Source organism: Gossypium arboreum, chromosome 1 (assembly GCF_025698485.1).
Source record: "Gossypium arboreum isolate Shixiya-1 chromosome 1, ASM2569848v2, whole genome shotgun sequence".
In the NCBI taxonomy this organism is placed as follows: domain Eukaryota; kingdom Viridiplantae; phylum Streptophyta; class Magnoliopsida; order Malvales; family Malvaceae; genus Gossypium; species Gossypium arboreum.
In genome coordinates, this window is record NC_069070.1 from 123,034,205 (window position 1) to 123,056,938 (window position 22,734).

Genomic DNA, 22,734 nt, shown 5'->3' on the forward strand with positions numbered 1-22,734 from the left:
CATCTAAAAGAAACATAATTACAATCCTTGGCGTTTTGGCTTTTATTTTCTTAGAGATAATTTTAAAAATATCAAAAATTAAATTAATTTATTTTAAAAACTTGAAAACTTTTAGAAAAAAAAGATAAATTTAAATTATATCACTTTAAATTATTTTTTAAATAGTAAAAATGTTAAATTATTTTTAAAATTTAAGGTTTATTGTATCATACATCCTCAAACTATGGCTAGGATCTTAAATTGGTCCTATATATCAAAATGCATTAATTGAATATTCAAAATATAAATATTGTATCACTCGGACTAGGGGCGAAGGTAAAGGGTAGGTAGCTACCCTCCCTCATATGATAGAAAATGGTAAAATTACCTGTTAATATAATAGTAAAATTTCACTTTAATCTCTCCAAAAATTTATGATTCATCCTTATCCCCTACTAAAGTAATTTTCTAACTTTATCCTTGACTCGTATCTTTCCATTAAACTAACTATTAGAATGAGCATTAAACGCATTAATCCAAATCATAAACGCATGTGTACTTATTAGATAGACAACTTGGATTTTACATGTAAAAAAGAAGAAGAAATATCCTTATAAAATTTATAAGCACTGCTTTATAAACACATTAGATCCAAGCTGTTAGTGCGATAACTACACATGTGTTTGCAATTTGCTCTATGCACTTTAAATATGCTCAACATCATATCCAAATGAAACAACTAGGCTGATGGAAGTAACCAATCAATACAATACCGATATTTTGACAACTTAAATAAAATGCTTTATAGTTCAAAGACCAATTCAAAATTCGGATAATAGTTCAAGGACTTTTGATGAAATTAACTAAGGTTAAAATAAATAGTGGGTCCTTGTACTATTTTTAAGTTTGAAATTTAGTTTTTTACTTTTATTTTTAGTAATTTATTCCCTCTACTTTTTAGATTTTGAAATTAGGTCCAACTATTAACATTTTTAACATTATTTTGTTAAATGTAGGTTTATTATAACGCTATTTTTTCAGTTACTTTGTTATCAAATGAGTATTTTTATTTTTAAAATATTACACTAATAAATTTAATAAAAATGTTTAACAGTATTTTCAATTGGACTTAAAGTTCAGATATTAAAATCTAAATTTGAGAAAAGTACAGGGACGTATGACTTATTTTAACAAAAAAAAAAAAACTAAAAGAGCAAAAGGGGTAGTAGGTGGGACACACGTTGGTCGCTTTCGTTTAAGAAAGGCGAGACGAAGAACTCAGTAGTGAGTAAGTGAGTTCAGATTGTGGTTCAACTCGGTTCAACTTTTAGGGCAAGTTGGGTTTTTTTTTTTTTTTTTTTTGGAGCTTTAAAAGCAGAAGAAGCAGTGAAGACCAGATCTGAAATCTCCATTTTCTCTCTCTTTGAGCTTTCTTCTTCGGCTTATCTCTGAAGTCTTATCATTTCAATCACTGTGCTATACACACACATATATATACACACATATACTTTTAAAACTCAAAAAAAAGAAAAAACCTCTTTAAAGCTCTCTTTGAAACTCAAGCATCACTGTATAATCTGATCATCTCTTCAAATATGCCACGCCCTTTTTTCCATAAGCTTATTCTCTCCTCTACTCTCCAAGATAAGAAACTGGTAAATTACTAAAAAACCCTAATTTCCTCTCTGGGTTTATAATTTTATTTTATGCTTGTGTGTTTTTTGTGTGTTTTAATTTCTCAAAATTAAAACCCAAGTTTTTCTTTTGTTTTGAGCTCTGGGTTTGTTTTACTTTCCTTTGTTATTGTAGATTTCGTTGTGTTTTTTGAAATTTGATTGTTTGGGACTTGTTAGAGTTTTTGTTTGCTTGATGTTGAATTTTAGTTCATTTTAATGGATTTTTTTGTTGATTTTTCTGTGTATTCTTTCATGGATGTTGGTGAAAAAGCTTGTTAGTTAAGAAATTTCTCACGATGTTTATGAAAAAATCTGCAAAAATTCCCAATTTTAAAGAACCCTAATTTTGGATTTTGGGGGCTGTCTGCAGAGGATCCCTGATAACTTTGTTAAGAAATTCAAGGATGAACTTTCTGTTGCAGCTGCTCTCACTGTCCCTGATGGTCATGTTTGGCGTGTAGGGATTAGGAAAGGTGACAACAAGGTCTGGTTTCAAGAGGGTTGGCCCGAATTCCTTGACCGATACTATATCCGAATAGGATACTTTTTGATCTTTCGATACGAAGGGAATTCGGCTTTTAGTGTTAGTATCTTTAATTTGTATAATTCTGAAATAAACTATCAGTCTAATGCTCTTCTTGGTAGTCAATACAATCATGGGAAATCGTATCCGTTCGATGAACTCGAAGACGATGAATGCATGTCTTCAGCTATGCAGCATTTGTTCGGGGGATCCAAACTTAACCGTTGCGTTAATTGGAGTGGTGAAGTTAACCTTAATGCGGCAAAAAGCGCGAATAATCAACCTATTCGAGGTATGGTTCTTCGTTTAATGTGCTCGAACTTAAGATGATTCTGCTAATGGAAGTGAAATTGCGTACTTCAGGTTCGGAGACGCCACCACCAAAGAAACCCGGGAGGAAAAAGCAGAAGTTCGACCCTAGTAAGTGTTCTTAAGTTTTTGCAGTATGGAAGGGATTCGGGATTTTTCTCACTGGTTGTCTTGTGAAATGTAGATGATCAGGATTTGTCCGTTGGACATGAAGACGATTCGGAAATGCGGTATAGGTTTTACGAAAGCGCTTCAGCTCGAAAGAGAACCGTGACAGCCGAAGAAAGAGAAAGGGCAATGAATGCAGCCAAAGCATTCGAACCGAGTAACCCTTTCTGCAGAGTCGTCTTGCGACCATCATATCTATACCGGGGATGTATCATGGTGAGGCATTGAATATAATTGATAAAAGTATTATGGAAGTCTCTGTATTAGAAGTCGGATTGCATTTTGTTTCTTTTATTTAGAAAACGGAGAAATTAGTCTTTTTTTTTTTTATATTAGATTAAAGAGCAAAGTTAGTCTTTTTTATTAAAAATCTCATTCTAACTTACAAGGATTGTTTTTATCAATAAAAACGGATGAAGTTTTTAACAAAATGATCAGTTTGCTCTTTAGTCTAATGTATAGAGATAAAATTGCCTGTTTTTTAGTAGAGGGAATAAAATGTAATCTGACTTTTAGTACAAAGACCTTCATGATTCTTTTATCGAATAAAATCTTATTTTGGTTCCGCCATATTGCACGTTTTTGAAATTTTCTCTTGCAGTACCTACCATCTTGCTTCGCCGAGCATCTAAGTGGGGTTTCCGGGTTCATTAAACTCCAACTTCCCGACGGGAAACAATGGTCTGTTCGATGTATTTATAGAGGAGGCAAAGCTAAGTTCAGCCAAGGATGGTATGAATTCACAGTGGAGAACAATTTAGGCGAAGGAGATGTTTGTGTATTCGAGCTGCTTAGATCGAGGGAGTTCGTGCTTAAAGTGACTGTATTCCGTGTAATGGATGGTGCCGGACTAATGCACCGATCTCAATACAATGCCAACTAAGTTAAAACTGGCAGCTCGAGTGTACCAGCCTATACGCAACTCTTTTTCAGGTGACATGTTAACTGAGCCTAGGAAAGTGAAATACCAAAAAATTTTGTGGCTTGATTTACTTTGTAAATAGATTGTTCATTGAAGTTGACATTGAACTGGATTTGAAAATTGGGGTTTTAAGCTTGATTATCATCTGTTTGATTGGTTTAAAATTTTCATGGCATATATATATGCATGCATATGTATTGTGTTACTTGTACTTTTCAATGGGTTTTTTAGGTTAAATTTTGATATTAATCCCGTGTTATTCGTAACTTCTTAATTTAGTCCCGTTTTCTTATATATAGTTATATGTATAATATTTTGCTCAAAAAAAAAGTTATATGTATAATATCATGTCATATTGTTATTTTCATGTATTATTCCCAAAAATCAGTTAAACGGATTTAGCGATTATTAGTCAAAATTTAAATTTTAAAATTCAAAAGGTGTTATTTAATAGGAAAATATGGACTAAATATACAAGTTTAAGTGGAATTTAGGTTAAAATATATTGATTGTCTTTGTAATTTGACAATTTGGGACTTGGTCATTGTATTTAAATAGTAAAAATTAAGGCTTTATTTTGCTAATCGAGAAATCAGAGTCTAGTATTTTTTATTAAAATTTATCAATCTGGCATATTGTTTAAACCGTCTTTATATGATGTGACATATTATTAATGAAGAATGAACTTATTAACAAATTTTAACTAATAACAATAATAATTGAATTAAAATTTTAAATTAAAAAGTAAGATGATTGAGCTTCTAGTTTTAAACTGAAATGGACTAAATCTTAAATTTTATTGACGATAATGATTAATAACATAATTTAACTTAATTAAAATTAAATTTATCTGAATTAAAATTGATCAATTTTAAAAGTATATATTATGCCGATCATTAATTTAGCATATTATTTAAAAAAATTAATTAATAAATTTAGCAATTACAATTTAGTCAAAATTAAAGTTTTAAAATTCGAAATATTATCTAAGCATACAATTTTATGTATAATACAAACAAATAGAAGAATCTAACTAAATTACCATCTTTCAAATTTAAAAATATACAAATTAAAATTAACATATTCCTACTTTGTTTCTTTCCTCTTTTCCTCCTTTTGCTAGTCTTTCTTTTCTCTCCTTCTTGGACCTTTTCCCCATTTTTTCCTTATTTATTTATCATATTTATTTACAATAATTAATTTCATAAGGAAAGGTCCTTAGTTTGTTTGGTTGATAAGAAAAGTTGAAACTTCTTTAGTTGGTATAGAAGTTAAAAGAGAGAAAATTGTGGGGTTATTTCACACATAAAAAAAAAATAAAAAAGAACAACCTATTTACATTGCCTAGTTTCTGTACCTTTTTAAAATTTTGTAATTTGGTCCCTTTTACTTTCAGAAATTTTGATCTTATATTTATCTGATTTAAAAATTAAAATCCAATCAATAGCGTTTGTTAATTGATTTCCGTTAAATTGAACTTTAAATTCTGAATTAAACCTTTATGAGTATTAGAATGATACATATTCAAATTTAATGGAAGTTCATTATAATCATTATCAAGAGACTAAATTTAAAAAAGTTGAAGAGTAGAAGGACTAAAAGCAACAACTTGAAAGTCTATAGCTTTATTTGTTTGCTGTAAAGAGCTGATTCTAAAAGATTGAAGCGTTCATGTAACATCCCGAAATAGGGCCTAAACGGAACAGTGGTTGCGAAACCACAAATCCGAGGTAGAATGTAACGGCCTAATTTTCAGTGGTGTCAAAAATGGTGATTTGAGATCACTAAATCGGACAAATAAGATTGAACAAGATAGTAACTTAATATTTATGAGTCAAGTAAGAATTTAGAAGAATTTGTGAAATGGTGAAATTAGTGAATTAAAATAATTTATTAGGTCGACGGGTCAAAAGCGAGGTATCGAGACCTCGAATTTGAAAATCGAGCTATAAATATTTTTATAAATATTTATGAAGTGTCATTGAGTTAGTATTAAAGTTTCGTTAGAAAATTTTGATGTTTGGATAGCTAATTAATTAAAAGGACTAAATGAAAATAGCTCAAAATTTGTTAAATTGTGAGTAAATAGCTTAAGTATTTAAAAGATGGATTTAAAGAGCAATTAGACCCAAAGGTTAATGGCTGGACGGTTTGGGTATGAAATATGCAAGAAAACAATGTGAACAAGGGACAAAATTGGAATTAGCATAAAAGTTAATAGTTAAAAAAATGATGTAATTGAAAATCTAGACATTTCTTCATCTTTCTCAGCCAGAAACGCCGTAGCAGGTCTCCTATGCTGATTTTTCATATTTTTGCACTATTTTTTATCAAGCCACTCGGGGATCGAAGGAAACGTCGGAGACCGATCACACTATCGAAGAAACCACATTGGTATAGTTAAACGTTTCGTTTTGTGTATGGCATGTATAGGAACTTGGTTTCTTTTAATATGATATGATCAATGAATGATGTGTAAATACTTTCTAGTGATTAACTAATAGAATGGCTGATGATATACATGTTTAATAGTATGTATGATTAAGTAGTAACTATCACATGAAAACTATGAAAAATGTGAAAGTAACTTAAAAACAGATTCAAGTATCAGAAATAATGTGATTTTGAAAAATCACAAGAAATTGTAGAGACATGGGTTGATGGTGAATAATATATGAAATTAAAGCTCATTGTGTCTATTTTCATATGGAATAATCAAAACAGGTAAAGGTTTTGTATTTTATAAGATATCTGGGTTTTAGTGAAATAGGGCCAGAGCAATTTCTGGATCCCCTGTTCCAACTTTAGAAATTCACCATAAATTTTACAAAAATAATTAGGTGGTGTACTTTATATGTTTAGAATCCTTATTGAATCTAGTTTTAATGGAAACAAACGGTATAGTCATATGAATTTTTTACAGAGAGAAAAGTGGTTCGTAGTAAGTAGAGGCCAGTGTAGTCGAATTCTGAAACAGGGATAATTTTAACTAATAAACTGTACTAATTGGCTAAGTCAAAAATTCTAAAAAAAAATTAATAGATAGATATATGAGTCTAGTTTCAGGAAAAATTTACGGATCTTAATTTCGAGTTTTGAAACTCGAGAAATGAATTTTTAAGCAACCATGACGCAGAAAATAGTTTATTCCGAAAATTAAAATAAGTGATTTAGAGTTGTTTAAAAGGTAAGATAAGTTCAGTAACACCTCAAGCTTGACTCCGGTGACGGTTTCGGGCGTGGGGGCGTTACAGTTCAAATTACCTTTTTCTTCTTAGAATTTCTCTTTTGTGCTTTTTAGGTGTCCAACATGAATTTTACTTAAAAAATACAATATAAATATGCAAATAATTATATAAATTTAATAACTTTATAATTTACCTATATATTTAATATTTGCCTTTGGACACCCCAACATGTTTTTCCAGCAGAAATTTGCTACTGTCCATCAATTTTTTTTAATAAAAAATTAATTAAATATAAGTGGTTTGCAAATTGTGATATTATTCCAAAGTCTAATATAAGTGGGGTTTAGTCTACAAGGATTTGGTATAGTTGGTAAAGGTTGAGATTTTGAGTGCCTAATTTTAAGTCTCATAATACGTAAATGTCATGTGTGATTCTCTTCTGTCGAACGCAAGAAAAAAGAATTAGGGAGGAGTTATATTTGAACAATAAATTCTTGAAGGGCTAGAAGGTAATTTCATTATTATATTAATTTATAAATTTATAATTTTTCAAGGGGCTTAAAAATAAGTTTACATTTTTTTGCAAAAGGCCCTTGCCCTCTAGATTTGCCGCCGTTCTCTCCGAAATTATTCTAGGTTTAAATCCCACGTAAATGGCCTTTGGTATGGATATATTTTGATTTTCATTTCATTATCACTTTGTATCTTGTTGTTTCTAGTTTTATTTGATTGGACATTGTTGAGAGGGCCGGACTCCTTTAGGAAACTAAACCCCTAACAATGGTAAAGTAATTTTATCCCCAGCCTTTGCCGAGAATCCTGTGAGGTTCATGACAGGAGAATTCCTCGATTGGTGTTGTAATGTACTTGTACTTGCAATTGCACTTGTAAGCTCCTTTAATATATGGGGTAATTATGCTCTCGATCTTTGTATTCTTTAAAGTTTTTTAAAATTTAAAATTTAGTTTTATTGCTTTTGATTTCTAGAATTTAGTCTCTTTATACTTTTTTAGGTTAAAATTAAAATTCATTTTATAACATTGTTAACGAACTTCCGTCAAAATTTCGATTAGGGATTAAATTCATAAAATTAAAAATAAAGAAATTAAATATAGAAACTAGAAAAGCCGTTCGCAAGTTGTGATACCATTGCAAATTTGTATTGCCGTTTTATAATGGTTTAAATCCAAAATAGTCCCTCAAACTATATTAATTTTTCCAATTAGTATCTAACTTTTTTTAATTAAAAATGATATTTAAACTATTAATTTGTCTCACTTTATCCCAACCATACGTCACATTCATATTAAATGTCGTACATTTTTAAGTAAAATGAGATGAAATTAATAGTTTAAGTATCGTTTTTAACCATAGAACTTTAGCATTTAAATATCTAAGTGGAAAAATGATATAAATTGGGGGCCAGTTTTAGAATTAAACCTTTTATAATCAATGACTATTACAAGAAGTATATGGCAATACATATTCAAACAATTCTTTAGTTATCCTATTCAAACATAAATGAAATTGCAAACATAACCCTAAAAATTTAAAATTCAGCTATAAAGATGTAAATGTTCAATTTCAATCCAAATATCTTCACCCATTAACCTCAAAATTTTCCTTTTCACTTCAATTCTGTAAGGCACATCACCCTCAACAACACCCTTCTCTTTGTACACAACAATTTTATCATAGGCTTTGAGCCCTTTAGCATACACAAATTCAAGCCACCCTTTAGAAAAAACCGGCTTCGCGTAAACCCCGTCTCGTCGAATACATCGGAAACTCCATACTACATCGCTGGTGTCTTTAACTTGCAAATCAAAACATCGATGATCAGTAGTGGTGTAAGGAAAGAGATACAAAATACGGGTCGGGACCGATAATCGTCGTTCGATATCAGTTTGTGTTAGTAACTTGGAAAATATTAGCTCCATATGTAATCTATGTTTCATTAACTTACCAAATTCTAAAGCTTCAACACACACTCATATACACAAGCTTATATCTCTATATATAGAATGCTATGTCGGAGTTTTATCTTCCTGGGATTTTCCTGGAAAGTGTGGGAAAATTATAAAATGTTGACTGGGGAAGACAAGTAAATTCGATTGGAAAATCTTCCAAGTTTCTTAGGTGTTGGTATTAATGTTTTTCTAATGTGTTGGAAAGTTTCAATTGTGTTTTTTTTTCTCTTATTTCACTTAAGTCTATATATGTACAAATAGATGTGTGTGTATATATCTGATTAAATTATTAATAAGTTTATAATTTGGTTACTCAACTTTAAAAAGTTACAAAACAGTCATTGACCTATTTGAATATTTTTTTTATTTAAGTCACAAAATTATCTTCGAACGACGATTCAACTATTGATATTGTGGAACAGTACACATCAACGAGTAGAAGAATATATCTCAACTCCAAACTAATATAATAACCAGTGTCGGGGACTAGAAGAGAAAGTTGTTCTAATTTTAATTTGCTAATTTGTGATGTTTAAGGTTATTTTATAAAATAAAAAAAAGAGTAAAGTATAGAAGAGAAAGTTTAACCTTTTCGATTAGTGCTGGAGGTGAGAATAGAGAAAGCTATATATAACCGTGATTTTAACAGTCTAATGACTAAAAATAAAATTATTAATAATTTAATGACTCATGATGAAATTTACCCTTTTCTTTTTTTGTTTTTTTGTTTGTAACGCGTCTCGCACCGCATCGAAAGTAACGGAAGATTGGAGGTTAAGTTATTATTAAAAAATTCAAGGCAAACTCGGGTATCTTCTCGAACAATGGTCTCCTTTTGATATGTATACTAAAAGAGAAACAGTTTTATAAGTACAATGAAATTACGCCACGCCACACGATGTGGTAGAATTTATTTTATTTGACACTAACAACATTTTTAAAATTAAATAAATTATTAAAATATTTATAAAAAATTGGCTCAACTGGTGTAAAGTGTTTCCTTGACAAGTTTTAGTGCTGGTCCAGTTTAGATATGTAACTATGGATAATGATTGTAGGTGAAGTGGTAAAAAATATTCATATAATCATCAGTTCAAGTGATTTTTTTTTTAACTTAGTTCAACTAATTCCAAATGATTTACGGGTCAATTAATATAACCTTTATTTACATCAATGAACTTACCGTTTTAATCCAACAGGTCAAATAATATTAAAATGAATGAATTAAAATACAAAATTAAATCCATAACCTTAATAAAAATATTAAAAGCAAGTTTTGAGAAGTAAACAACTATTAGAGTTCTTGTAGACATAGAATATGACTAAATTAAGTTATAAGTCCATCTCCAATGTCAATTTTATATTAAAAATTAATTTTATTTATTCCTTTTTTAACTAAATTTATTCCTAAATTTATTAATTTTATAAACTACAATAATATAGTGAGAAAAATAATTAAACAAAATTTTAAGGCGTTAAAATCTAAATTAATCGGATTTTAATTCAGTTGATATATTGTTATTATTGCAACATTTTAAAGAATGTGAGTGGTCCATTATTAATTGATGTAGCGATTTAATTTTTAAAAATATATTTTTCAAATGAAATTTTGGTTTGATTCAGTTTTCATAAATAATTGACAACATTATCGAATCAGCGCCAATTTATGTTAATATATCGCATACACAAATAATTATATTAATCTAATATGAAAATAAATGTATGTATCTATTTCTTTAAATATGTACAATTGAATTAAAATCGAGTTATTATTTGGGCTTTTAAAATTTATTTTTAAGATCCTAATATAAGCGGCTCAATTTTTATTTAATGAATTTTAATATAATTCATGTAATGTAATATTATTCAAATAGTTGAAAATAATTTAAATATATTAATTAGTTTTTAATATTAATCTCATTATAGGTTCTTATTGTATTTGTTCGTTTTGATACAATACTTAAAATTATCTATAGCTTTTCTCAACCATTAAATAGGAGAATAATACACTACAGCGCATTTGAAGTTACGTCTTTCTACGAACAATAATACCAATGTCAATCGAGATAAGATTCAATTGACAAATTTATTAAAACAACAATATAAAATTTCAAATATATTAAAACAACTATAAATAATAATTTAAATATAATAAATATATACAAAAAATTAATAAAATAAAAATAATTTTAAATAAAAGAAAAATCAATTTTATTTTTGCATTTACTCATTGTTGCTTAACTTTGTAAATTTATTTATTTTTTATTTTGATTTAATATCACATCAGCAATCAATAAATCATGTAATTCCAATAATAGTAAAATTAAATGAAGACTAAAATATTAATTTTTAAATATTATAAAGATTAAAATATTCGTGAATAAAACAAATTTAAGCAAAACCAAAAATGCAATTAACTCTAAAAAGAAAAAAAAAGTTGGCCAAACAATGTGAATAACGTGGACGTATGCTTTGCATGGTATTTAGCGCGCGACAGAATAATCTGACGCCAGGTTTTCAAAGCGGAAACGTCCGTCCACCACGTCACTCACGCCACTGCCTTGGCCATAAAAATGTTTTAACTACATTCAAGATTACTAAACTAGTAGTAAATTTATGTTTTGATCACTTAACTTTAAAAATTTACAAAATAGTTATTAAACTATTCAAATGTTTTCATTTTAGTTACTGGGCTGTTTTTGCTTCTTCCTTTTTTAAGTATGGCTAGTGAGCTCCAAGCAACGATTTGACAATTGGTACAATATATTAGTACCTATCCACAAGTAGAAGAACATATTTTAAATCTAAGTCAATTTGGCAACCAATGTCAAAGATCGGAGAATAAACTTGTTTGGATTTCGGTTTGCAGTTTATGACGATCAAAGTTGTTTCATAAAAAAAACTAAACTGTAGAAAGAAAAGAAAAGGAAAGGAAATGAGAGCTTTTGTTTCGTGTAGGTGGTATGAACAATTAAAGTCATATAACAATGATTTTAACAACTTAGTAATTTAAATGAAAACTTTCAAATATTTTAGTGACCATTTTTGTAACTTTTTGAAGTTGAGTGACCAAAATGTAAACTTACTAATAGTTTAGTGACCTTGGGTGAATTTACCCCAAAAATAATAATTAAAAAGAGTTAATACATCATTTAGTACTTGAATTTGGCTTCAATATTCAATTTAATGCCCAAATCAAACGACATCATGTGGCATGTTTGGTCTAGTAAAAAAACATAGGTACTTAATTGGGATATAAAAAAAAAAAACTTAGATATCAAATTGAATATTGAAAACTCATTTGCTTAAATGGGACAAAGAAAACTCAATTGTCAAATTGAAAAAAAAATAAAAATCTAAGTACCAACTCGACATTAAACCAAACTTAGGTGCCAAACTGATAAAAAAACTCAAAATTAAACGTTAAGATTAAATATCAGTGCTGATATAACTCTATGAATTTGACGAAAAAGATAAGACTTTATTTAAATCTTTTAGTTTCGGTTAAATTCTTCCATTAGTCCATGCACTTTACAAAAGTTACGGATTTAAACCCTATACTTTAATTTAATCATTTTAGTCCCTATATATACTTTTAAAATTTTAAAATTTCAGTCATTGTTAAATGATAACTGTTAAATTTATTAAGTTAAGTTCTACTATTTTCATATGTATATAATGTCATGCTAACATGTTATTTCCACATATTACTCACTAAAAATTTAGATAATAAATTAACGACCATCGTTTGTATCAAGATTGAATTTTTAAAAATTAAAAAAGTATAAGGATCTAAACTGATTCAATTAGAGAATATAGACTAAATCTGTAATTGTACACGTAGTACAAGATTAGTAATTGAATTTAAGCCAAATTTGGATCAGGATTAAAATTTCAAAATTCGAAAAGTACAAGACTCAAATTGACCAATTTGAAAAGGATAAGGACCAAATCTACAACTTTTATAAAGTAAGGGACTACTAGTAGAATTTAACCTACAAGAACTATCAAAGATTTGAATTTATCCAGATTTATACACAGTGAACCCCCTCAAACTTTAATTGCGGAATCTCCAGTTCTCAGCCATGTAAAAACCAAAAGCAGGGCTTTTTCTACGTACAAATTGATGAACTTTTACAAACTTCTTTTTAAAAGAAATCAATTTAACCCTAAACTTCCCTTGATTCGATTCAAAGAACTAAAACTGTTCTTCTTCTTCACTTCAATTTTATATTCCATGCCGGCAATCACATCTTCCTCTCTATAAAGAACGACGATATCACCTTGCCGGAGATCTTTTGTCCGGACGAAATCGATCCAACCGGAAACGATAACCAGTTTCGGGCCGTACCGTTCGGTTCGTATTAAGCAACGAAAGTTCCAGAAGGTTCCTTCATCGTCTTTAACGTTCAATACGATTCTTCCATGGCAGCCGTTGAAGTGTGATAAAGCTTGTAATAATAAACAACCATTTGAAACTGACAATCTTCTTTCAATGTCTGTGATCGTTAGAACTGTCGCGAAGATTTCCATGTCTGAATCTGAGGAGTGTTTTGGTAGACAGTGAGAATTTGAGCATAAATATATAATGGGATGTCTTTGTGATTGGTGATGATATGAATGTCTTTGTCATTCAATTCAATTCAATGTGTCTTTTTTCTTTTTAATTTGTAAGAAAAGGTGGCGATTGCACGACAGCTTCACTTGGTGTCTCGCGCGCGCTACGCCGTTTTCTTGTTTGCTTTCTTTCGTTATTCTTGTACGATTAGGGGTATGCATAGTTTAAAATTTGAGAAAAGTTTGTCATTATCTTTTCTTAATATCTTCATATTAAATTTTAAGATTTTAATTTAGATTTAATTTTTTAAAAATATGAAAATTGAAATTTAGAATGAAAATATTGATATAATTTTTCATTTTCAGTTTTAAATTATTTTTATTAATATTTTTAATTATCTTTCATTCATATCACAATTTCTAACTTGATAAATACAAGAAAAGAAATAGTGATTTTATCATTCAATGATGATATTGATCTTATTGTTTTTCTAATGGCAATTTTGCCAGCCAAATTTATATGCGTAAAATTCATCATCTTTTTTTTCGACATAAAAATTATAATATGAAATTAAGGTAAAATGTTGAAATTTGAATTTAAATTTATTAAATTTCATCAATACTGATTTTAATATCATTAGTTTTTCCAATATATATATATATATTTTTAAGAAATTAATCCAAAGATATTAAGGAGATAAAAATAAAATTTATATAAAAATGTATAACACTTATCACTAAATTTTTACAATTTATTCCTTAAATTTTTTGGTGATAAGTGAAAACAAAATGTTATTCACAAGAAGATATACTCAAGGTTCATATATATATATATATATATATATATATATATATATATATATTCACAAGGACTAATTTTTAATTATTTTTGGAGTTCTGAAAATGACCCAGTTTTACTTTAGTGTTCAAAGATCAGTAGATATGGTATTCAGTTTGGTCTCCTTCTTTATTTTCATATCAGTTTCACCTTCATGTAAGTGTTTTTAATTTTAAGTATTGAATTTTATTTAAAATGTATATTTATTGGAATATTTTTTAATTGAAAAATGCAGATGGATATGATCCTTTGGATCCTCATGGCAACATAACTATTAAATGGGATCTTTTGCAATCTAATCCTGATACAAGTGATGTAAGTTATATGTATATATATATATATATATATGATGTTCATATAGTTGTATAGTAGTTAGGGTTTTGCAATTTTCTTTAAAATATTTATATGTATTTGCAGGTGAGGGTATCAATATTTAACTTCCAATTATACCGCCATATAGAGCGGCCGGGGTGGCAGCTTGGTTGGGAATGGCAAGGTGACGAGGCGATTATGAGCATGCTCGGTGCCGAGGCAACCGAGCAAGGCAATTGTTCGAGGTTCAAAGGAGGCGAAAACCTCCCTCATTGTTGTGAAAAGAAACCAATGATTATTGATCTATTACCAGAAGCCTCATTCAACATGAAAACAAGTAATTGTTGCAAGGGGGGTGTATTGTCTTCAATGGTTCAAGACCCTAGTAACTATGCTGCAATTTTTGTGATGAAAATTGGGGCTGTCAATAGTTCAGATCAGTTCAAAATGCCAGGAAATTTTAGGTTCGGGGTTTCGGGGTATACTTGTGGGCAACCGGTTCGGGTTCCACCGAGTCGGTATAGTTCGGATAGTGGCCGTAGGTGGACTCAGGCTCTCGGTAAGTTCGAGTTTGGATGTCAGTGTTTGATACGATTATAGTTACATTCCCCTAAGTTATTGCTATAGATATTAGATTTTCCATCACATAAATTTGTTTTGGAGATTAGATTTAGGTTTCAATCACCATTCAAGCAAATTTTCGAGATTAGACTCAAGTTTCAACTAGGGTTTCAACTATTATAATAATGTCATGTAGTTTCGAGATTTGATTCGGATTTCAACTATTATAATAAGCTTTCGAGATCGGACTCGGGTAATGTCATGTATCTCACAAATGTGGTATGTATTGTGTTGCAGGAACATGGAATATTACATGTATGTACTCCCAATTCATGGCATCAAGTTCACCAAAATGCTGTGTTTCCTTATCAGCATTCTACAACACAACCATTGTCCCTTGCCCTAAATGCAGCTGCAGTTGCCATGCATCCAAATGTGTCAAGTAAAAATTCCTCTTAAATATCTCCTTATTTTTATTCGGATACAAATATTTATATAAAATTTTGGGAAAATTCCATTTCTCCTTTGAAGTTTTTAGAAAATTTTAATTAGCCCCCTCCTTAAACTTTTGAAAATTATCACTAATTAATCTCATAAAAAATTTTAAAAATTTTAATTAGACCCCCAATTTTTTTTAAAAATTCTCTTTAAACTCTTAAATTTTTGAAAATTTTACTAGGCCCCCCAAAATTTAATCCCATATCTGCCATTGTATGTACATTTGAACATGCATACTTATATGTTTTATGAATAGGTTCGGGGAAACACCACCGGTATTGCAAGAAATGAGAGATTCGAATCAACAGTTATCGACACTAATAAGATGTTCGTCACATATGTGTCCAATACGAATACATTGGCATATAAAACAAAGTTACAAACAGTATTGGAGGGTGAAAGTAACTTTGAATAATAGGAATATATTGAAGAATTACAGTCAATGGAATTTGGAGGCAGTACACCCAAATTTGAAAAACTTGACACAAGTTTTCAGCTTCAATTATGAGCCACTTAATCCATATGGGCATATCAGTAAGTTAAAAAAAAAGTTCATTATTACTAAATACTAATGTTTTAATTTTCTTTTCTAAATATTGATGTCCGGTACTCATGTCAGATGCATCTCTAAAATCTCTATGAAGGCATGGAAATCTTGGGAAAATGGCATAATTATAAATTTTGTTGCTAAAATTTACTTATTTTGTAATTTTTGTCCTTATTTTCTTTTAGAACTTTTTGGCTCTCAACCTTCAAATTTTTGTCAAATTACTTTGTTTCGGATGAAAAATATGTCTAAACTATAAATATTTTAATAGCATTAACGTGATAGTCTACATGTACTTCATTACTAACATGATTTTTAAAAAAAAAAACTATGATTTTTTGAACTTTTGTTGAAAAATATTAATATTTTATTAATTTTATAAAGTTTCAAAAAAATTAAAATATAATTTTTTTAAAAGTACATCGATGTTAGAAATGAAGTATATATAGTCTATCACATTAATACTATTAAAATTTTAAGAGTTCAGTCAACTTTTACTTGGAAACAAATCAATTTGACTAAAATTTGAAGGTTAAGAGCCAAAATGATTTTTTAAAAGGATAAGGGCAAAATAATAAAATGTACAAATATTAGGAACTAAATTTATTTTTGTCAAATGAAAAATGAACATGCTTTTATTAAACACTCGCACGCAAGGGCGGAGAGAGGGGTCACAAAGTGACCTTGGTCTCTCAAAATTAAAAAATTGCTTATATAATTTCTTTAGTTTTTAAGAGAATTAAATTAGTGTAATGATAAAATTGCACTTTAGCTTCTTCCAAAAAAAAAATTATTCATTTCGTAGCCTCCTTAAAACAATTTCCTGCCTTTGCCTTAATTCACACGAGTCCTGAATTTGGCAGATGATTCGGGGATGTTTTGGGGGATTCGTTATTACAACGACATGTTGTTGCAGGAAGGTGAAAACGGGTACGTGCAAACCGAGATGTTGATGCGTAAAGGCGAAGATTTTCCGAGTTTCAGACAAGGATGGGGTTTTCCGACAAGGGTTTTGTTTAATGGTGATGAATGTGTTATGCCTCTTCCAGATCAGTACCCCACGTTGCCTAACACTGGTGGAAATGGTCCTATATTTAGCCTTTCTTTGATCGTTCTCTCTTTATTAGTGCTAACAATTGTTAGCTTCTAAAAAATGTGAAAATATTGTTTTTCTTTTTGCCACGTAGGATTTTTGGAGAGAAAATATTATTGGGGTTATTTAATATTCTTACTTACACACTTTCAAAATTGACAGAGACTAAATTGTTAAATTTTTTTTATAAGGACTAATTTACTAATTTTGAATTTAAGAGATTGAAATTATTTTTACCAAAATTTATTGGTAGCACCAATAAAATTGTTAGCACCAATAAAGAGAAAAAAAACCAATGAAACATTCATTAGATAAATATTGGTTTCATTGGGTTTATGAAAAAAACTTGGAAAATGTAAAAGTATGATAACGTGCTCAATCTTGAGGTGTTAGTTGACTTGTTCTCAAATTCAAGGAGAAAAAAGTATTATCAACCTTTTAATTGAATTTTAGCTTGAATGGATGAACAAGTTAATGTTTAATTCAAATTTTTTGGACTCAAATCTCAAATTCATATTGACTTGCGTAGTGTACGCGGTTAAGACCACCTATAAATTTTGACTCTAGTTCGATAAACCCGATATGATCAATCAAAAACTCAAATCCAAATTCTCTCGAACTATAGTCCGAACTGATCCAAAAAAAAACCCTAAATAACCTAAACACATAATGATCCAACCTAAAATTATTCCAACCTTAAACTCAAAAATAAGTGCAAATAAGAAAAACAAATCCAAAGGGAATTTAACCGATCATCACAGTTTCAATTCTTACACAGAAAGCATATCTATGTATGCAAAGGGATCAATGACAAATAGTATATAACAAAATGGGGGGAGTTTTAATTTTTTTTTTTTTAGCTAGCTTTTGAATTATAAAACAATGATCTGAATTTCTAAATCAGGGCTTCCTATTACAAACCCGAGTGAAAAAAGGAAAAAGGCGAAACAAAAATCGTGGGGTTTACCGTGGTCCATGGAACCGAGAGTACATACCTACTGTTAAACCCTGTGATTTCGTTTGGAGGCTTTGATGGGGTCTCTATACCTGAAAGCTTCCTCTCGATGTTTATTGCCTCGACAACTAGAAAAAAAAAAAAAAGAAAAGCTCATGGAAGCACCGATGGTTCTAGTTTCTGACAACAAAAGGTTTAATCACACTTGATGTTTCTGTAGATCCTCCTTACGAACAAGTTCGAACCGAGAAAACCAATGGCTCCTACGTATTGAAAAAGGAAGTAATATAAAATAACATGAAAAGATGACATAATAAACAACAAACAACACGTGCAAAACCCCCTTCCTATAAACGACATGATAAAAATGGTTTGTGTTGTGCAAACTTTCATGTAATCTACAGATGTTTCGAGACATCCCAACTAGTTCTTCAAAAATGTCTGAAATTTTAGCCAAGGAAAACGATCCAAAAATTTTTTGGCAGGACTTGGTACTGTGCCGGAAAAGTCATGGGAGAAAATGCTTATTTTTATTACGATTATGATAATATATATATATTTGAAACTTACCACAGAGGATTCCCAAACCAAGACAAAACATCAAAGTGTATCCGAAGTAGAAGCTGGTCTGGAAGAAGCCTGACATCTTGGTTTTCACGGAGTAGTAGTACACGGAGTACAAATACACGTAAATAGCTGTTGAGGCAGCAGAGAAGAATGATGTCCACTGCCAGTGATAGTTCTCAGCATTTAGCAAGAAATATGTCCCCACGATCGTAACGCAAATGGTTACAATGATGAGAATCAGGAAGACCAGCAGCATAAAACCATAGACGTAATAAACCTGCAAAACAGAAGTATATTGCATATGAAATTACATGAAATGGACTGACAACTTCCATGTCGTATAAATTAAGACTGTTCTAGTAAGTAATCACTATAACCCTACAAATTTTATTTCCGATTTTACAGCATACATAAGTGTGGAAGGCTACTCCAGTTCGAGTTTGTCTATATTTGACTATTATGTTTTTCAGATAGTATTGTCAAAGACATTATGAAGGTAACATTAGGAGTAAGAGAGACTCCTTTAAGTTATCGAACATGCATCCAAAAGATTTTGAATAAAGAATTGCAAATATGATTCAATTTCCAAAAAAATGGCTCATTATCAAGCAATCAAAACCTAGGAAAAAGAATTTCACCTTGTAATTCCAGAAGGATGTGAAGACAAAATACATTTCAATGAATATGCTCCCAAATGGAAGAAGTCCTCCCATCATAGAGACCACAGAAGGTGTAAGATACCATTTCTTCTCTGGAATTGGGCGAGGAATGGTCTTTACACGGCACGGATTATTTGGAGCACCACTCCAGTTTCTTCCAACAACTGTACCAAGAAGAGCCAAGGGGAAGGAAATGAAAGCCCAAATTACAAAAACAACCACCATTGTACCGAAAGGAATAGCTGCTAGAGATCCATAAAATATAGCAACTGTGTTGAGGAGGAATCCAATCCCAAAGCACAAAAATGGAAACAGAGATGCTGTCAGGATCATTGACTTTATCCAATTTTTACCTGAAAAACACAGAACCCAATTTTTTAGAATGAAAGACGGCCAACAACAAGAGGGACTAAATGCAAGCCAGAATGGAAGGGATTAAGCACGTACCCCCATTTCGTGAGTACATTCCACCACTCACATAACCAGAAATGAATGATGTAAAAGCATAACACAGTATAAAGGTAGTGACAATTGCTCCTCTCCTGAACAAGATAATTAGTATATGAGATAATAGTAATCAAAATGCTGAAAAATGAAATGCCAAAACCAGCAGACAATGTAGTTCACCATTATGAACAACAAAAACGAGGGGAAAGACAACAAAAATGATGGTCGAAGTTGACAATGCTATGAATAGAAAAGCTCAAAAAAACAAAAATCATGAAAAAATATGTTTTGACAGCTCCCACGAATTTTGATTTCATTAGTGTCTTCTCAACATACCCAACATACAAAGTTCCCACAATTGCCAATAAGATGACAAGGAGAACAAGCAACGCTAGCTGAGCACCTGTACCAACAACAGCAGAAAGCAAAGCCAAATTGCTAGGAGGCCTAAAAACATCACCATGGACCAGTTTCCAACCACACTCTTCACTCACATCCCTTTCCTGAGAACATAGTAAATAGCAAGAAAAACATGAATTTTCAGGGAAAAAAATTAATTTTCTTAAAGAAGAGCAAAAAGGAAAGAGGGGCAAGTAATATCACCAAAGTTTCCAGATCATCATCTTCCCGAGCATACTTCGCATAGTCATTTCTCAAAGTTCGCATCAAGATCATTGACACCAAACCAGTGAGAAAGATAACCATCATGAATGAATTGAAAACAGAGAACCAATGGATCTGCATATTGCATCATTTATTTAAAGAACCTGGTAATTTAAAAGAAAAAAAAAACCTAATGCAAGAGTTGGGCAATAAATAAAATATTTTGTTGCAGTAGTAACAAAAAAGAATCTCATAAAGGGGAAACTATCACCAATAATGCCTACTTACTTGGTGCTCAAAGAAAGGATAGTCTAAGTAAATATCAAAGCGACGAGCAAAAGTCACATTAGTTGGAAGCCATTTAACAGAATATGTCATGTCCAGGGTTCTCCCTGCTTCCAGTTGTTTTGGACTCTCCTGAGTGAGATTGACATGAATAATCTGCAAGATAGAACAGTCAACAACAGCTAATTCCAAAAAATGGAACAGAAATCATGAATATGTCAGAAGAAACAACCTGATCCTTATTGTATTTAATAACAATATTCTTATGTGTGTAGAGGACATGCTTGCCATTTTCACTGTTCCTATCAGGATGCAGCTCGCCAACAAAGCCTAAAAAAGTTTAAAGATAGTCTTCAGTAACAAAGCATATAAGGATTACCAGACCAAATAAAAATCAGAAAAAGTAGAGTAATGCATACCCCATAAAGGCAGATCATCTGAACTTTCAGCATTGCGAAGAGCATGAGGCATTGCATCAACAAAAAGACAAGGACAATAAAGAGTAAGTGCTCCACAAAGTAAGTCATATCAGACAAAGAACCCCTTACTGTGAATGGACATACAATACAAAGAAAGTAACACCCAAGCATCCATGCTCTCCGCATCTACTTACATGATTTGAAATGTATTTCTAGCTTGCATTATGCAACTATCTCTAATCATGTATCCAGGAAAGGATGTGAACTCGGTATGCTCCTAAAGAATTTTATAATGCAAATAAAAAAACTTATGTCTTCTTTGATTTAAGCAAAATAACAATAATATAACCTACGTTTTAAGTATAGATCCCAAGGAGGAGAAACCTTGTAGAAAAATTTTACGAGAAAACAATTTGCATCCATCATATGAGCCAAGGAATGTGATGCAGCTGACTTATCCACCCAATGCTTCCAATGCTTTTAGATCCAGGGATTTTAAGTACGCAACTGATATATCAAGTATCAATATCTTTGGAGACCAGTCTATGCCCGTTTACTATTTTCATACAAAATAATGACAAGTTAAACATACCCACAAAGAATTCAAACCAGTAGCTGTTCTCAATTGCATCCTTGAACTGTCTGACCTTTGCTTCATCAAGTTCCAATTGACAAATGGTTCCTCTGTCCACATTCTCTGTTGAAGAATAAAGAAATCAAAATTAATTATTAGAAGAAAAAAAAAGCAATCAAAATTACGAATCAAAAAAGAAGACAAGAAAGCGTACTTTGAAACTTCATATCAATTTGGCTATCAATCAGTTCATTTCCACCAAGGACCTCACCAAGACCACCCCATTTGTGAGCAGGATTAGTACCCGGTTGACAAAACGGAAGGCTGTAATAGTTATATGTTTCTTGTGGATTATTGTACGGACCAACTTTATTCACCCATAGAGTAATTGGATCATCGGGTTGATACTACAAGAACAAAACAAGAACTTAAAGAAACCTAACAATACAACCACATCAATGAAATCTAAACATCAAACACGTTAAAAAAAGAAACGATTACCATCTAAGTTCTCCATTCATAACGAATGCGATTCGAATACATTACAAGGAAATGCAAAAGATCTAAATTCGAAATCAAGAAATTACACCGAAAAAAAGACACGAGATCTAAAGCGTTACTGAATAGTACTAGATTTTTTACCTTGTGATATGACTCGGAAGCGAAAGCGTGGGAGAGGAAGAGTAAAACGAAGACGAAAACAGAGAAAGATCGGACGGCGGAGAAGACGGCGGACGACATTGCGATCGTCGGACGGTTGATCGGATCTGAATGGTCCCGACGCCGATTCGAAATGCTACGTGACTGAGTTCTCTCCCTTTGCTTTTTTTTTAAATTCTCCCTTTGAATTTCTTGTAGATTTTTGGGAGAGAGTTTTTTCAGTTTTTTCTTCCTATTATTTATATGAATCATCATCTCCCTCTATTTTTTCTCGCCAAAATTAGAGGATATTGTTGGTTAAATTTTATTATTAGTCCTTGTATAATGTGTAAAAGTTTAATTTAGTTCTTGTAATTTAATTTGATTTTTTTAATCTTTATATTGTTTTTGAATTTTGAAATTTCATTCTTAACCAAACAATATC

General features: G+C 30.7%; 3 protein-coding genes across 3 annotated transcripts; 2 read left to right on the forward strand and 1 right to left on the reverse strand.

Moving 5' to 3' along the window:
- Positions 1 to 1,227: 1,227 nt before the first annotated feature.
- On the forward strand, positions 1,228 to 3,826 carry LOC108480095 (B3 domain-containing transcription factor VRN1-like). The gene is made up of 5 exons (XM_017782949.2): positions 1,228 to 1,634; positions 2,026 to 2,470; positions 2,524 to 2,598; positions 2,672 to 2,871; positions 3,257 to 3,826. The coding sequence occupies exons 1-5, from the start codon at positions 1,575 to 1,577 to the stop codon at positions 3,536 to 3,538; spliced, it is 1,062 nt and encodes a 353-aa protein (XP_017638438.1). The 5' UTR covers positions 1,228 to 1,574; the 3' UTR covers positions 3,539 to 3,826.
- A 10,369-nt stretch (positions 3,827 to 14,195) lies between these two features.
- Positions 14,196 to 17,198, forward strand: LOC108481316 (COBRA-like protein 6). Its single transcript, XM_017784465.2, has 6 exons — positions 14,196 to 14,286; positions 14,366 to 14,445; positions 14,548 to 15,001; positions 15,301 to 15,445; positions 15,758 to 16,035; positions 16,912 to 17,198. Exons 1-6 carry the CDS (start codon positions 14,196 to 14,198, stop codon positions 17,196 to 17,198), a joined length of 1,335 nt encoding a protein of 444 aa, XP_017639954.2.
- Positions 17,199 to 17,860: 662 nt separating this feature from the next.
- Positions 17,861 to 22,592, reverse strand: LOC108483393 (transmembrane 9 superfamily member 1-like). Its single transcript, XM_017786769.2, has 12 exons — positions 22,293 to 22,592; positions 21,865 to 22,057; positions 21,669 to 21,773; positions 21,077 to 21,094; positions 20,890 to 20,987; positions 20,661 to 20,813; positions 20,373 to 20,507; positions 20,106 to 20,272; positions 19,770 to 19,864; positions 19,302 to 19,675; positions 18,667 to 18,940; positions 17,861 to 18,359 (listed from the first exon to the last, which is right to left on the reverse strand). Exons 1-12 carry the CDS (start codon positions 22,563 to 22,565, stop codon positions 18,292 to 18,294), a joined length of 1,953 nt encoding a protein of 650 aa, XP_017642258.2. The 5' UTR covers positions 22,566 to 22,592; the 3' UTR covers positions 17,861 to 18,291.
- Between the last annotated feature and the right edge of the window lie 142 nt (positions 22,593 to 22,734).

Bases quoted from the DNA above. Each gene is read 5' to 3' on its own strand.
- LOC108481316 (XM_017784465.2), top strand. From the start codon at position 14,196: ATGACCCAGTTTTACTTTAGTGTTCAAAGATCAGTAGATATGGTATTC. The intron at 14,287-14,365 runs GTAAGTGTTTTT...TGAAAAATGCAG, and splicing joins CATATCAGTTTCACCTTCAT to ATGGATATGATCCTTTGGAT. The intron at 15,446-15,757 runs GTAAAAATTCCT...TTTTATGAATAG, and splicing joins CATGCATCCAAATGTGTCAA to GTTCGGGGAAACACCACCGG.
- LOC108483393 (XM_017786769.2), bottom strand. From the start codon at position 22,565: ATGATGATTCATATAAATAATAGGAAGAAAAAACTGAAAAAACTCTCT. The intron at 21,774-21,864 runs GTACGCTTTCTT...ATTCTTCAACAG, and splicing joins AATTGATATGAAGTTTCAAA to AGAATGTGGACAGAGGAACC. The intron at 18,360-18,666 runs GTAAGTTTCAAA...TTCAATACGTAG, and splicing joins TGGTTTGGGAATCCTCTGTG to GAGCCATTGGTTTTCTCGGT.
- LOC108480095 (XM_017782949.2), top strand. From the start codon at position 1,575: ATGCCACGCCCTTTTTTCCATAAGCTTATTCTCTCCTCTACTCTCCAA. The intron at 2,471-2,523 runs GTATGGTTCTTC...TGCTAATGGAAG, and splicing joins GAATAATCAACCTATTCGAG to TGAAATTGCGTACTTCAGGT. The intron at 2,872-3,256 runs GTGAGGCATTGA...TTTCTCTTGCAG, and splicing joins TATACCGGGGATGTATCATG to TACCTACCATCTTGCTTCGC.